Raw genomic sequence first — 16,633 nt, forward strand, 5'->3', positions numbered from 1 at the left:
TTCACAAAAACATAAATATTGATCCAATACATGTTTACTGAGATGTACAATTTTTATCTATCTTCATTAAGAGTTAAGTTGATGTAGGACTATTTATTCACGATAATACTTAATCACAAACTAATGTTTTTCATCAGAAAAATGAAGTATTAAATTTAATAAGAGTATATACTACGGCAATAAATCTAATTTGTATTGAGATGATGGTAGAAAGACCGGCAGTGACAAACCTTATTGATATTCTTCTCCTTCATAGAAAGCTAATATTGTGTTGAGAATACAAATAAAGCGTTTTGTCTAGTTAATAAATGATACAACATTTTAATCGTTCATTGGCTACATAACTACATGTACTGTCGTTAGGCTTTTCCATTGATCTCAGACCATCTTTCATAGATAATAATTCACTTTTCACCTACAGTTAGTAAATGTCATATACAAAAATAATCTTTTATAGTTTTTAGATTTGGATAGTATAATATTCACAAATGTTGGTCCACTGTACTTAAACTCACAATCTGAGAGTTTGCGTAAGCGTATGGCTGATGCAAGGAAGGCGTGAATTTAAGCGATCGAGATACGATCGACAATCACTGCTCTCACGTTCTAGTTAAAAAAATCAGACAGCAAATATAATAAAGACAACTTCAACAAAGAAAGGTTATATTAAACTGGTGGTGAACTTACGTAAGTATTTTTGCGTCACCGGTTCCTCTCCCAAAAACCATAAAAACACTGGGCAAGGAAGGGACGACAACACGAAAACGATCACAGCATCGAGATAGAGCCAGGTAACGTACAACGAACATATAACAAAATTCGAAATTTAAGATGAACAGCTTACATTGCGTCATCTGGGTTGGCCGAGGATTGTCCATAAATCTTACACGATATCGGGAATTTATTCCATGGCGAGCCTTATTTTATCAGGGAGCACTGATACTGTTATGGACAGTTCAAACGTTGTAAATAACGGGTGTTTTGCGTAATCTACTTACCATATGTGTCTATTATTGTAATATGTCAGTGTTACCAACCTTGCACATATGTTATTATAATTGCTAGGTCCGTGCTACTGACGTAGTATTGTGCCCAAAATATTAAGAATCACATGATTCAGTTTGATATCTAAAATTCAATGTTAATCAAATTATATTTTGTGCATAACAACCAAGTTTATATATGAAGGGTAAGAATTGAAGCCACTCCTTAGCCAATCAGTGAATAAAATTTATAAACCAATACCGTACATAAACTGTGGTTTATGGGATGTTAAATCATTACTCTTTACATAAACTTATCCTTAACTCGAGGAGTCTAATATGTGAACATGAATTGCAAGGTAATAAAAGTACGCAGCGGAGTTATAGCCATGTTGTTACTTCGTGTACAAAGTTTCACTAGTTCTTTTATATTAGTTTTGGGAAACGCTCATTTTTAACACTTTCATTTAAGGTACTTTTTGGCACGAAACAATATGTGTTTCGTGGTTATCAGTCAAAATAATGACAACTACAACATATTTTAGACAACCACATATTTGTACTTACATTTTATAATTCGTACATATTTACTTGAATACAGTTATGTTCATTTATATTTACAATTAGGTCTACAGTATCTCCTCTACAGTATTGCTTATTGTGTAAATGTTATCAGTTTACTGTTACAATAAAACAGCCATTGCTATGACTAGGAAGGAACGAACTTTGGAACAACAGTTATGAGAGAAACAACGTGAGTAAAATTGGCATGCAAGCGATATTTATCATAAAAGATAGTTTCTCATCGGTTCTAATATAGTATATTACTCTGTCACGTTATATACGTTTAAATTAATACATTACAAATATAAATAATACAAGTAGAAAACCTAAATTTGATCCTTTGGATACTTTGTATTTATTATTTGAGATTTAAGTAAAAAATAAAATAATTTAATAAGTAAATAAAGCATGCAAAATTATTTGAGATGAATACATATACATGTACGGAGTTTTGGTAGTTTACAAAATGATAGGCCATAGAATCAGTTTATAAATTAAGTGGTTGGAACTACAGATAATCTGGTATTAACTATATTACAGGATAAAGGAATTCACTGTCTAGTGCCAAATTCAAGCCAACTTCACCACCAAAGGTCTTGATATCTTTACAAGACTCCCTCTTACCCAAGGGGTTAAGATGGTCACTGGAAGCCAATTTCAGTTCACCTGATTATCAAAGCACGTCCTCCAAATAGATGGATAACAGCACCACGCCACTATACTCAGCCAAAGTCCATTATCTTAAACTCCAATAAAACACCCGGACAATTTACAATAGTAATAGTGGGCACAACAGAGCATACTTCTATTGGATACATTTCCTTGGCCAGATATAAAAACTTACTGTGAGAGATGGGTGTGGATACGTCTGTCCTTAAAGTCGGCCACCGGCACTTCACAGCATATCAAGTAAATCATGACTGGATATGTTGCTAGAAACTGCTAGAAACGCCCCTAGAAACTGCTAGAAACGTGCCAGCAACCGCCGAGGCTGGGAGGCTAGGCTCAACTGTGGGTGTTGACCCCCGCAGGAAGATATACGTTGAGTTATGATGTACTGATGTTGATACAACGGTCAATTCATCACCCTATTGCAGATTGTGGAAACAATAAATATGCGGGAAAATTAATCAAATTGATTGCCATTTGATTTTAGAATCCGTTGTTATCATTGATTTCCTCTTTGTTTTCAACCTTATTTGGGTTTTAGAGGCGATATATTTTTGTAAAATTAAATTATTTTTGCTGCTTTTGACCATTGTATATCAAGACCCAGCTGTCCTGATACAATTTGGAATACTTCGAAAGGGATTAATATATTGATTATTTTCTTTTCTTTCATTCCTTGTTTTTATAACCATAAATAATTATACATTTTCCGTTTTTTTTTTCATCACGGGTATTTTTTTACAGCAAAAAGTGTCAGTATGTACACTTTTTACTGAAATTTAGCTTACAGTTTGTATATAAAGCCTCGGAGGAAACAGATGTGAGCAATAACGTTTGCTCCCTTAATATGCAACTATTAGAGGGTTTTTTTAGTTAACTACTCTTGTGTCTGCGTCAGCTATGGGTAATGCATGTCTTTTGTGTGATAATACAAAGAACTTTACATAGCTTCATTGTAGTTTAGGACAATATCAAAAAGCTAAAGTTAAACCCAAGACTGACCAAACTTATTTTGTGATTCTCAAGCAATAACGTGCAATTATTGAAGAATAGATCTCAAATTAAATTCCTAGGAAGATTCTTTTTCTAATCATTGCAGATATGCAGGTCAACTCCATTCCTTTACGATTGTCAATATGTTTTAAGAAGTAAGTCCAGCTAAACAGTAATTATTATAATAATAAAATTAAATTACTGAGGTTTCTTTCTTACCTTACAAGTATAACGAGTAGATGTTGTTTAGACAACAATGTTTCAGAATATGTCGAGTAATCAGGTCTGAATTTAGGACAGAGCAGATATCTTCCAGTTAAAGGGCGATGTTTTCGTTGGTACCTGAACAATGCCCAGGAGATGAAGACTCTGCCTAGCACACATTATTTACTTGCGCGGGGTGGGAAAAAGAGATCGAGGAAGAAGCTACTAGGATTTCACGAGTGAAAGTCCGCAAGTTGGGATGCGGTGAGAAAAACAGCTCTTTGATATTTCCATCATCCGCAGGAGATTAAAGAAGTAAAGTGATAACAAGCGAAGAGTTACCGTTTAGAAATAACGGGTACTTCGAAATGATAGCGAGCCAATGATCTTTATAACTTATTTATAACCCTACAGTTTTGAATAAGTGGATCCTTCAGAGTATTTTATTATCAAACTCTCCATTTCTTAGTAAATATCAAACGTCTAATGTTTACGTGGCCAATATTTTAAAGGAGACGCTAGTTTTCCTTTTGCCTTATTATTCCAGGCCTGATGGGTCGCTGGCTTGTTCGATGGTCTTATCAAATATAGTAAGGAAGAGACTCGGTACAGTAGGATGTCTTCAATACTGATACAAATAATACATTCACATTAAATATTTGAATTTTCGCTATCTCTATTTGATCGATCTTGTTGTACTAAATTTGTGCAAACGTTTTTAATAAACTCTGCTGTCTACACGCTACGATATTTTAATTTAAGCCTTCTTTTCGATTTTCAATATGCTGTACCTAGTTGTGGTCGACGTTCTGTTGCGACCTGTATATACTGTTTGTCTAGCAAGAATAGTTACCCCAAAATGCGAAAACCGAGAACTATGTGATGAAGATAATGAAACGAAGTTTTCACAAGTGTGACTCTTAAAAGAATTGCGCAATGTACAAATTGATTGGAGAAATTATTTGTGGCAAATTCCGGCAGAGTTCTATAAATTCGCTCAAAACTTCGCGAGACTCAGCCATGATGCCTAACCAGAGACTGCATACTCATACAGTACACTGATGCGTGGGACTTTGTTTTTACGTTAAGTTTGAACTTTCAAGGTTTGAGTAGCTGTCAAGCTCAACCTGTTGCTCTATCTCCCAATCGGAAAATTTTTATCAAACTCATTCTTGCCAAACCTGCTCCAATCCAGTCGTTTGTACCAATCTTCAGTCCACACGCTACGATAATTTGTACAGTTATATTTATGCAAATCAAATTGTACAATAAACTGGACCTTGTAATCGGGCTTTTAGACTGTGAGACAACCGACCCTAGTAATACTATCATCTGAATCGTTTGATGATTAATGGGCTGGAGATCGACAATAATATCGTTGTAATAGAATTAGTTTCTAAAACTATTACAAGTGTATGACTGTGTGTATCTTGTGCGCTGATGTGTGAGCGTCGCAGCAGCATTAGTAGGACTAACTGCCACGTATGTAATTTGCGAATCACTTCAAGGTTAACTAGTTTCAGTACTCCAGGGAAACAATAATTTACTATCTTCTTATCAGTTGGAAATAATCTGATGTCCTCTGCCAACATAAATGTCGTCACTAGCTGAAAATGTCGACGTATTGGCCAATAGTAAGATTAATAGCTAAGTTTGCTGCAAAGAATGATGGATGAAATATATGGGTGTTCCTCAGTACCAAAGGGTTATCAATCCTACATCGGGGAAGGCTTTTCTCTTCTGTCCGCTTTGTCCTTGTGCTGGAACAGCATCAGCCTCCTCTTCTTCCAAGGTCATACCTGAAGCGATCCCACTCAGCCCTCACGGCCCACTAAAGCACCCAGTCCCGGAAGCGGTGTAGAACAGTTTTTACGTTTAAGTACAGTGGAAGTTTCCTCCGCTTACCCAAGACGGAAAAAGCTATTAACGTGACAATATCGAACACCCAAGTAAAATTAAGTCTTAGCCGAACGTCGAAGTAAACCACAGCTAATGAATATTCAGCTGCTGTTTGCAGCCGTGAAGCAAGAATACGAAAAGTGCAGCAACTGATACGTACCGAGCACGTGCTGACATCATCGTGTCGTATTGTTGCACAAAATGCCAACAAGTAAACATTACACTTTGGGTTAAATAACACTGCATTGATTGTTTGATATCATACATAAAAATCACGTGAAAAAAAATTTTGACTATCAATGAACCTCTTCCAACCAACATCCGATATCCATTTAGTTCGTTCGCTAAAGAAATAAAGAACACATATAGGCACATATTTTGATTACCAATTGTTCAGAAATCAGTACTATTACAATTCTGAGCGTTAATATATATATTTTAAACCAATTGATATAGTTACATTTTAAAGTTAGCCAACGCAATTAAAACTGTTATTTAATTCACGGCTTGTTCTACGTGGTATGTCTAAACTTGCGTTTTATAAGCGATGTTCACAGCCGCAGTGGTCAGTGAAAAGCGCGAGTTAACTTTTATGTGTACAAGGTAAGCAAGCATAACGATTTCGTATTTTTTATACACATTTATTGTTGAAAATAAATACTTTTGGCCACAGTTGCATCGCAAATAAATGGACAATTTACTGATAACAATGGAACGGCCGTTTGTTCGTGTAGATATTCGGAGAAAGCAGCAATTACTTCAAGAGCTACAAATAAGGTTTCTGCGAGCAAGTTTCGTCTCATTGGCAATATTAAGCCACATTAAGCTATGTGCTCTTTGTGTGATTATTTAGTTATGCAATGCACTTTTATCATACTTAAAAGATAAATCCAGTATTGAGGTGGAATTTTGCATTTATATTTCTGTATTTAAACCATAGTTACAATAGTTCGCAAGTAAGTTAATGTATTAATGATAATTTACGACCACCTCCTTTACAGCAAATTGCCTTTTCACAATGCTCTCTCTCTCTCTCTCTCTCTCTCTCTCTCTCTCTCTCTCTCTCTCTCTCTCTCTCTCTCTCCTCTCTCTCTCTCTCTCTCTCTCTCTCTCTCTCTCTCTCTCTCTCTCTCTCTCTCTCTCTCTCTCTCTCTCTCTCTCTCTCTCTCTCTCTCTCTCTCTCTCTCTCTCTCTCTCTCTCTCTCTCTCTCTCTCTCTCTCTCTCTCTCTCTCTCTCTCTCTCTCTCTCTCTCTCTCTCTCTCTCTCTCTCTCTCTCTCTCTCTCTCTCTCTCTCTCTCTCTCTCTCTCTCTCTCTCTCTCTCTCTCTCTCTCTCTCTTTCTCTCTTGTTTCCATGGGCACACTATCTTTGCCCAGTGAATTGATATACACGGTATTCGTTCATGGTTACCGGTTAGTGTTACTAATGAAAAGTTAAATAATTGTTATAGGCCGGTGTATATGCTTCAAAATTACATGATAAGTCATGCAAAACTACAATTTTTTAAACTTCAAAATAAAAAATTTATTTTTTACGCACTATGATTTTTAGGAGCGTGACGTAATAATTGTGGTGGGAGGGAAAGTCAACGTTTGGATCTAGATATTGATCCAAATATGAAATTGGCGAATTAGAAATAAATAGCATTAACCTCTTCTTCTGAAAATTAAAATTCTTTTGAAATTACGAAGTTAAGATTGAAATAGTTTTCAGTTTATGGATCTCCAAAACAATGAAGGAAACGTTCTAGATAAAGTCTGGTACCAACATAAAAGTAAGCTAATGATAACTGTAAACTGTTTTGTATTTTAAAATTAATGAATTAAACATTTCTGATGCTTTTCTTAAAGTGTAGTCAATTTTGAACGACTTACTTGTATAGATAATACAATTTTGTTTAAGGATTACATAACAAGTCTTTAACCACCAAGTATGGCATAACATGGAGGAATTCCACGTCTTCGTCGTCGCGCGTGTATGTGTATTTAGCTGATTTTAAAGTTTTCAGTCATGTTACCAAACTTATAAAATACTAAGAGATGATAGTATTGGGGAATACGCTTTTTTATTTATCATCGATATTTTGTATACTATGTAACATGTTTTTTTATAAATATATATATATATATATATATATATATATATATATATATATATATATATATATATATATATATATAGATAGATAAATAGATATATGATTGTGTGTTACTGAAAGAAGGACTTATTCAAGTCAAAAAGGTTGCACATTTACTATTTAATTATATACTGAAAAAAGTTTCAAACTTTAAAATACGGTTCAATATTAGAGCGGCTAAACAGAAAAGTGAGGTTATGTGCGCTCAAGGCCACAACTGAATGGATTTCGTCGCTGACAGCTGTTTTCTCTGGCTTGGCATGTTTGTTTCATCAGCTGATCGCAAACACAGCGATGTTGATTGTCAGTAAATAAAACAATTACTACTCCCTCCTCCCACTTGCCTGATGAAACATCCAATGCTATGAAGTGAAGCCTTATCAGTGGAAATAATATTGCAATTTTTAATGGACATAATGGCTGTTGTACGAGTTAAAAGGCGAGATTATTCACATCAATGTGTAATTATGAGATAAGTAAACTGTTTTGTTTGACTACTAGTGAGAGTTTCCGAATGATAACAGTTATTTAACTATTTCATTGCTTAGGCGTGAAAAATACTACTTTATTTTCAAAGCTAAGGAATAGTCGGAAAGAACGGCCGCGTCTGCGCAGAGGTGTACTTCTTAGCATTGATTTGAAGGCTGATAGTACATTTCACACATATTTTTAAGGTAACGCAACAGTAGATGTTTCAATCAATTATAGACGATTTCCTGTAACTAACCTGTATAGTCGTTGCGCTTGTCGTACCACTCTCAGAAGTGAGGTTAGAAGAACCATGTCTATAATCGCAGCTGATCAACACTTCGTGTTTATTGAACTGACCGCTATGCCGCGCCACCGCACGCCACGCCGCATTGCCTAACAGCTGATTTAAGGTGACAACAAAAGGTATCCAGCTTTATTTAGCTGCACCACGCCTCCTTGCGAGTCTATTATTAGCGCAACAACCCTTTATGCACTAAACAGGCTGTGTAGTGCTTTGATAACGGTTGGCTGGCTGTTCGATAAAATTATCATTATTGGTCGTTAATTTTCCTCTATCTCTATTGTATGAGAGAAGCTATCCAGATAGTGCTTATAATGATTGGTGCCTCTTGTTCATATGATCAAACCGTACATTGTCTACAAAATAGGGTGTGAAACAACAAATCTTAGTTAGTATTTTATCTCGTTATACAGTACTACAAAACCAAATTTTACAAACTACAACTTAAAACTTGTCATCGAGCCTTTGATTAAAACCAAAAGAAATTTAAAAAAAGGTTTCCACTCTTTTTGTGAGCACTATTACAGAAAAATCTTGTTTAGACTCCTTGGGTAAAATATACTTTTTGATATTTCTTTACAAGTACGGAAGTAACAAACAGAAACATTAGCATGTGTTGAAGGAGGAGGAGCTCTTCTTATTGGAATATAAATTTTCTATTATTTCACAAAAGAAAACTCACAATTATCCAATAATTAGTGTATTTTTCACGAGGCCTTTCGACATCGAAGATGCCATCATCAGGTGTGAATCAACAATTTAAAAACAAATATCAGCTGAGTAAAACTAACAACATTTATATGGTTAAAATTAAAATAAAATGAAATAAATATTAGTATATGTATAAAAGTTTGGGTCAAAAAAGAATTTAGTTATATTTTAAGGAATGGTGAATTTTGAATCGGTCCAAAATTCACCATTCCTTAAAATAAGTTTAAGTTTATGACTGATTTATTTTCTATTAATATCGTTTCAAATGCAGTACATTATATTTAGGTGAAGTAAATATAATAGTTTTCGGTTAGTTTAATAAAAAAGCAAAAATTTAGCCACTATATTTAAAAATATTATTTTGTAAAGATAAAAAAAGGAAAAAACATAATTTTGCATAATATAGGCTTACGTGCGAAAACAACTGAAGGATAAGAAATGTGTGTGTGTGTGTGTGTGTGTAATGTAATGTAATATATAATGTAATACCATAATGTAATATTGTATTGTAAAACAAAACTAGCCATTTTTAAAATTACAATATTATTAAAAATGTAATTTCCTTACACCATAAATAACAAAAATTCTTGTCATTCCCTATATTTTCCATTCATGTAAATATGCTATTGTGAACACTGTATATCCTTATCATCAGCCATTGTTCCTTAAGTCTGATTAAAAAAATTGGAAAAAAATTCTAATTTAAATGGCATCATTCTTCTTGGAATGATAAAAAGGTCTTTTCTGTTGGTCATTTTAAAGAGCTGTGGCTCTGGCATTAAAACACAAACGCTTACAAAACACCAACTAAACCACATCAGTCTATACAGTATGATACTGCAAAAGTTTAAAATTATTTGAAATCCACAAAATGGCTTTGTTAAAGTATATTGGCTTTTATAAAGTGATCACATTCATATAGGACAGAAAAGTAAATTATAAGATGAGCAAGATTTTTCAATTTGTGACCGAAAAACAGTTTTTTATCCAGAGAGAAAATTGTATCTTTACACTGTCCTTAAAATAGCCATCATGAATTACATGATTATTTTCGTAATAAAGTTTTATGATTATTATTAAAATATTTAAAAAAACTAATGAAAAGAGAACCCATTTGTATGATTTTATCTATAAAGAAACTAAATCATCCTGATAAAACATTTAATGGTTGATTAAATGGTACATGATTGATACTGTTTATCTGAGCAGTAACAATAACAATAGTTTTAATTCTTTTAGTGTGCAAAGATTCAAGAAGTATAATTGTCACTAGGATAATAAAAATTGTAAAAAGTTCCATTCCGGATGTCTTTGATAACAGTTTCAATACGATGTAACTAAAACAAAACTTTTAAAAAAAATCCAGTATTAATAATTGTTATACTCTAATTAGGTATTGTAACACTGATATATCAGAAAACGTAAAAATGATAAAAAAATCAAATTAGGAAGTATAAGACAAAAGCAAGACTCCTTCAAAATATTTTTGTACAACAAAATTATATTTAATAAAAGTGAAATGCATCTCGGTTTAAAACATTTATAATTACAAGATCAATACATAAATAATTTTGCCAAAATTACAGTGAAAGATATGCGGCCTCTTATTAGGACAAAATCTTCACTGTCTTGAATAATATGTTGCTAAAATAACTGGTAAAATATTGTATTACTATTATCAACTGTAAATTCAAAAATATTATTATCACTACTGAAACAAAACACGCTTTGATCTTACTTGTCATCTGCAAGTGGATCCGTGGTTTGGATAGATTCCCAAGTGGTCTTATCCATCGTGAGATCTCAGAGGCTATGTAGTCTAATTCTGCTTTCAGCATCCTTAATAAGGACATCCTATAGCGATTATCAAGGGGCCTTCTCCCCCCTCACGTTATGGTAAGCCGCCCCTCACTCGCAAGTCAAGTGCGGTGTTGATCTTGACAATTGCCTTAATCATTTGGTGGAATGTAGATGATCTAGATTGTTAGCGCGAGAGGGGGAGGGGGGGGTAGATCAGCTTAATAGGTTTGTTTGCCGGGAGATTGAACGGAAAACATCAGTCATCGACTGCGTAACACAAAGAAATCAAAGGCTTTTAGTGTAAAGCGGCGGATTTGGGTCAAGAGTTTTCACGAATTTCTTATTATGGAAGTAAAATACATTTAAATGTTTTTTTTAAATGTATTTTAAGTGAAATGAATAAAACTGATTCCATCAATCCTTAGTACTTTCTCACAGTGAACTAAACTAGGCGAAGGATCTGGTTTATCAACCCCTAGAGCGAAGCTGTAATATAAATAGATCGCTGAAATATAAGCCGTTAAAGCATCTTTAGTAGTTTAGACTTTGGCGCACTTTTTAAAATTGTGTTTTTACAAAAACGCTCATAATTTAACTTATTTTAATGAAATTAAATAAATGTTATATGAAAAATTAGCAAGTGGAATTTATGTACTGAAAAGAGTTTCATCCTTTGGCAAGTATTATTAATACCACACAACATAGGCAGTAATGATTTTTGGCGAGAGGTGAATTCCAAAGTCAAAAAGGCCTCTCTGCTATAAAAAAGATAAATAAAAACCATATACAAACCGACAAGAAAATCATGTAAAAGTACTTTCCAAAACTATAATAGTCTGAAATTCCCTATTACTAGCACATTAGAAGTAATACTTCTTTAAAACGTTTGCTGTCTTGGTTTAGCTTATAAAATAACCATAATATTCGAATAAAAACAACATCGAAATGAAAAGCCACAGAATAAATATGTGCATAAATAAACTTTATACACATCAACAATATTATATTATAAATTACCAGATTATGAAAAGAATCGAGTATGAAGAAATTTAAATCCGTATTAAAGCTAAACCAATAAAAGATATTACTTTGGTAGAGAATATAAGAAAATTATCCTTAACTCAACGCTGTAAGTCCTACGCTAGCTTTTCGGAAAGGGAAACATTTCCTCGGACGTTTTAAGATAATCCTTCTTGAAATAAAGCAAAACCAACGTAAAAGGAATAAACAGGTTTTCTGGGTACTTGTAATTTTGAGATGATTAGCCTACAGACAAAGTAGTATTTTCTCCACTCTTTCGAAAATAATTGGATTGATAGTTAAGCATTGCTTAGCTTGACTGCTCACAGTTCACACATATTATATGCATGATCCCAGTTATGTCATAGAGTAAGTACATTATAATACGCTGTTGATGTGAGGCAGACGTTAAAACGCTTACCTGGGCCGACAAATGAGATATGACGTCATGCTTGCTTACGCTACTTCCTTTTCAAGAACTCAGGATCTCCAGAGTTTTCAGCGAGGATCTGTTCACGGTTATAAAAATATTTTTGCCAACATTTGTCATTAGAAATAGTGATTAACATAGTTTATTGAAAAATATTCTTCCTAAGTAGATAAGTGAATTTAGACGACTATTGTTAACAAATAAAAAGCAGATGGGATTAAAAAAACTATTTTCCAAAATATTTTGCTGAATTTAAAACATACGAGACAAATTCAACTTTATTCGTAAACAAGGTGCCTGCAATATTTGAGATACCACAGGCACACATCCATGGTTCACTTGGCTCGGCAGCTGTGACATTCCATCTCGCCGACAATACACGTACAACCAACCATACTCGTTTCTCGTTTACGCCAAAACAATTCAAGCTCAAGTTCGCACAAATACATAAATCTTTGATTCTGGTGTATAAGCTAAGGATGGAAAAATATCAATACAATATTCAATATTTCACTATAATTAAACAGAAAATACAATAGTTAATTAAAAAAAGAAAGTTTTTTCATAGGATTTACTGTTACAAAAGTTACCTTATCACCTTACAATTGTCCTCTTTCTCAATATTCATTTATTTGTTTTCTTCAATTTCATGTAGACATTGTTATTATTCATGATTACTTGTAATACTTTTGTGCTAAAGAGACAATTGTGCAGTAGAGAATACAAAAAAACGCTATTTCAATAGAATGTAGAAAAATGTGTGAGCAAAACGAACTGATTCTTCTTATATGTATTTTATCAACTGCGTTAAATAATTTTTAATCAAAGACTTATACTGTTAGTCCTGAATAATATTTGATTTATTTTACAATTAAATTAAATTTGTTTTGTAGATGTAGTCAAATTTGTTATAATATGAAAGAAAGCGTTACATTGATTAAAAGGGATTTCATTGTACAAATGGAAAGGATACAACAAATAAGTGAATGGCGGGCGTGGCTAACCCTAGAAACTCATAAATAAGCTTTGTCGCCTGCAAAGTTGTCAATACTATGTGCAAACCATAACGTCAAATGTATTGCCTAGGCTAGCAACTGAAGGCGTTCTGAAAATACCGCATCGGTGTATATTCTTCATTCCGCTGGTTTCAACAACAGCGACAGCTGTTACTTTTATGCACGTCCTTTATTATATATCTTAAATAAATTTTTAAGGCGAATTACTTTATAAGTAAAAACCTAAATATAATAGTAATTATTCAAATGTACCAATACTTTACTGAAATTACTGAGAACATCATAATCATCATGACTTGTAATAACACCTCTGTTAAGATATAGTTATTTCAATAAAAAAAACTGAGAGTAAAATGATAATGTAAGTATAAAAATCTGTAAACTTCAAATGCACCTTTAAAATATGATAATGTTCGTTAATGTTTTTAACACTGATTATAGTCATAACTATTAGTGTAAAGGATAAACTAAACAATTATCCTGCTATTAAGTAATTCAATATAAATAATCATAAAACCTGATATATATATATATATATATATATATATATATATATATATATATTAACCACTATTTTGTATAAATTAACATGTAAACACACTATTAATGTGTACACCACAATAATTGTATTACCATCACATGAGAGATAATTCACGCGCTAATAATAGATAGTCAGTCCTCTCACTTCCTCAATCGGTATGATTTTATATGAAGAAAGATAGCACATTCTGCACGCACTCTTATCTTATCTGTTAATGTGTGGTTTAGTATTCAGAAAACGGAAAAAGCTAAACAAACCAAGTTCATTCTAAGATGACAATTGGGATAGTCTAAATTTTCAGATAACTATAAGGTTTAGTAGGTACACTTCCATTCGCATCGTGTTGTACCGTGTAACAATTCTCAGATGAGCCTAGCCTGAAGTTATGTGATCAAGAGTTTCATGTTAGATTCATACAATCTATACAAAAATAAAACTGAATACCGAGATGTCTTCAGGCAATACACCGATACTAATTCCGCACATTTTCCGTATCCCTGCACTACTAGTTGCCCAAGTATATTTCCAACAGGGGCGTTATCATAGTGCCGTTATCAATTTTTCACTAACATTTGGATATCAACGACATTTGAGAAACACGTGTACCAGTGTTCTTCTATTTTGTCGACTTCGGAGTGTATAGACTAACATCAGGGGTCATTTGTTTAGTAGAAGATATATACATATTTACTGTTGTACTTATACAGTTTTTTAATCAAAGTAAAGTAAAGTCTTATTTTACCAGGCGAAGTTAGTACTAAGTAGACCTCTATAACACAGCCTGAGGACCAACGACTTAAAGGTGATTTCCGAACCACCGTCTTAAAACAACACTGCTTAACAACAACTTGTGTTATAACTTTAAAACAACTAAAAATACGTCGATATGTAGGTAACTGTTTTGTTCCGAATTTATTATTGACAATTCAACGTTTACTTGAGCCCGGTAAAGACCCATTCTGTTTTTATGAATTTGACAGGACAAAAACTACTTAAAAAGGACCACAATTTCTTTGTAAGTATATAAAATATCTAAACTTTTACATTTTTAATAATTGATTACAACTCCAGAAGACAATTTATATCTGAACATCAAAGTATACACGCCATTTATTTATGATATTATACATTTTTAATCTGTTTATTTACGTTTCTTTGTTTTATTCTCACAAACACAAACAATATTCTCATAAAACAATTCGTACGGCTCGAAGCAGCCTAGAACAAAAGAAACTGTTGGAAAAAGTGACAACAATAATTGCGAACTGTGATTTTTGGACCAGTGACAGACCTTGGCACCAGCTGCCAGTGACGCGAACTCGCGGTACACGAGCAAGCCACTGTTATTACCGTCTCCATGCAGATTTTCCGGCTACATTTTCCGGCAGCGTAGCGATTCCTTCACTGTGTCTACATCTCTCTAACCACAACTAGCTGATGACGTCCACACGTGTTCTGTTTTACAATGTCACATTTCAAGGTCGACTGCTTCCACAGAGTAAGCTGATTTCTTCTCGGAATTTTCAAAGATATTACCCAATAGGCAATTTACTATCAGGTTTCGGTATTCACCATAGAGTATAGAAGCTCAATAAAATGTATTAGAGAATAAATACTCAAGATTTGCGCAATATGTGTCAGTAAAGATTTGTGTGACCTATAGAATGAATTGTAAGGGCTTCGTTTTTTAATATACAATGAAATATATTCACTTCGACGTTATTGGGAAGCTATTGAAATAAATGCAGTATAAAATTATTTTCATTATATTGATATTTAATACACATACACATTGTATGTTCATTTATGAAAATATTTATCGTGGTTAAGTTTACAGTGCTGACAAAGGGAATTTGTTTGAAACTAAATATTTCTATTTGTTTCTCTCATGCCTATAATAATATTTTAAAACTTCTTAACCTGAAGGTAAATTATTTTTATTTATTATATTGCAAGATTTAAATTTTTTATTAATGTAGACGATAATTAACTGTAATTAACATGTTAAGTTGAGATCAATAATTTAATATGTACACAGCTTTGGTGCCTATATAATTTTGCTATTTTTAATTCCACGAAGAATGCTAATCTGTTTAAAACATTTAAAAGCTTGGACAAACATTAGATAAACACTTCCACATCTATAAGTAAAGGAATAATATTTTCGGAAGAGTTACACTGTTTATTTAATAGTTGTTTTCTCAAATGTAAATAGCGTTAAAGCAGTTTAGCGGTCATAAATAACAGGGTAACATGAAAGTATAGGTAGTGTTAAGGCCTTTACCTTGAGGTCGACCGGAAGTTGAAGGACTACGTACCGTCACTTTCTACTTTGACTACTTCCTGTAGTAAGTGTTTGTCTGTCTGCGCAAACACCGTCAAAACCAAGACAATGTAAATCTACTGTCTCATTAAGATTAGTACCTAGGGCCAATCGAATAGGGCCAATAGAATCCACTAGTGATGAGCTAGGCGTAGTCAATGGTAGCACTATACCTGGCTCTAGGATTGCGCTGCAATGAATGAGTACTTTAAGAATTCCGTATACTTTCATTTTTATGTAGTCACTTTTTACATTTTTGTAAAAAAACAATTTTGGTGTGTTTCTACAAAAAGTGTTTTATATTCTTAGCGCAGTTTTAAAGAAATTTAGTTAGGTTTGAGAAAATCCAGAATTTTTTGTTGTACTGGTAATATGTCACATAAGAACCACTAAATTCGATAATAGGACTTTTTTTTTATTAAAAATATTTATCGATTTTTGTTCGACGATTTTAGATATCTCAAAGTATCATTTTAAGAATATATTTAGTAATCTAAAACTTTTACATTCATGTGGTTCTTGTGAATTTGAAATATATCTAACTATACGATCTTCCAAAATACTAATGGTA

The 16,633-nt window shown here is 33.1% G+C and overlaps 1 protein-coding gene across 6 annotated transcripts in view; it reads right to left on the bottom strand.

Annotated features, from left to right (window-relative positions):
- The window catches only part of LOC124354420 (trehalase-like), an 86,350-nt gene that overhangs the window by 39,991 nt on the left and 29,726 nt on the right, over positions 1 to 16,633 (bottom strand). Inside the window, exon 1 of one of the 6 annotated variants that reach the window (XM_046804863.1) lies at positions 10,671 to 10,809. The exons of 2 other annotated variants lie outside the window; for them this stretch is intronic. In XM_046804863.1, the coding sequence (XP_046660819.1) occupies positions 10,671 to 10,726 (56 nt within the window). In that variant the 5' untranslated portion in view covers positions 10,727 to 10,809. Of the gene's footprint in view, positions 1 to 687; positions 842 to 2,391; positions 2,566 to 8,176; positions 8,248 to 10,670; positions 10,810 to 16,633 lie in introns of those variants that run through there. 3 more of the 6 variants (XM_046804864.1, XM_046804862.1, XM_046804858.1) reach the window with 3 other exon arrangements.

This window comes from Homalodisca vitripennis, chromosome 2 (assembly GCF_021130785.1).
Source record: "Homalodisca vitripennis isolate AUS2020 chromosome 2, UT_GWSS_2.1, whole genome shotgun sequence".
NCBI classification, from domain to species: Eukaryota; Metazoa; Arthropoda; class Insecta; order Hemiptera; family Cicadellidae; genus Homalodisca; species Homalodisca vitripennis.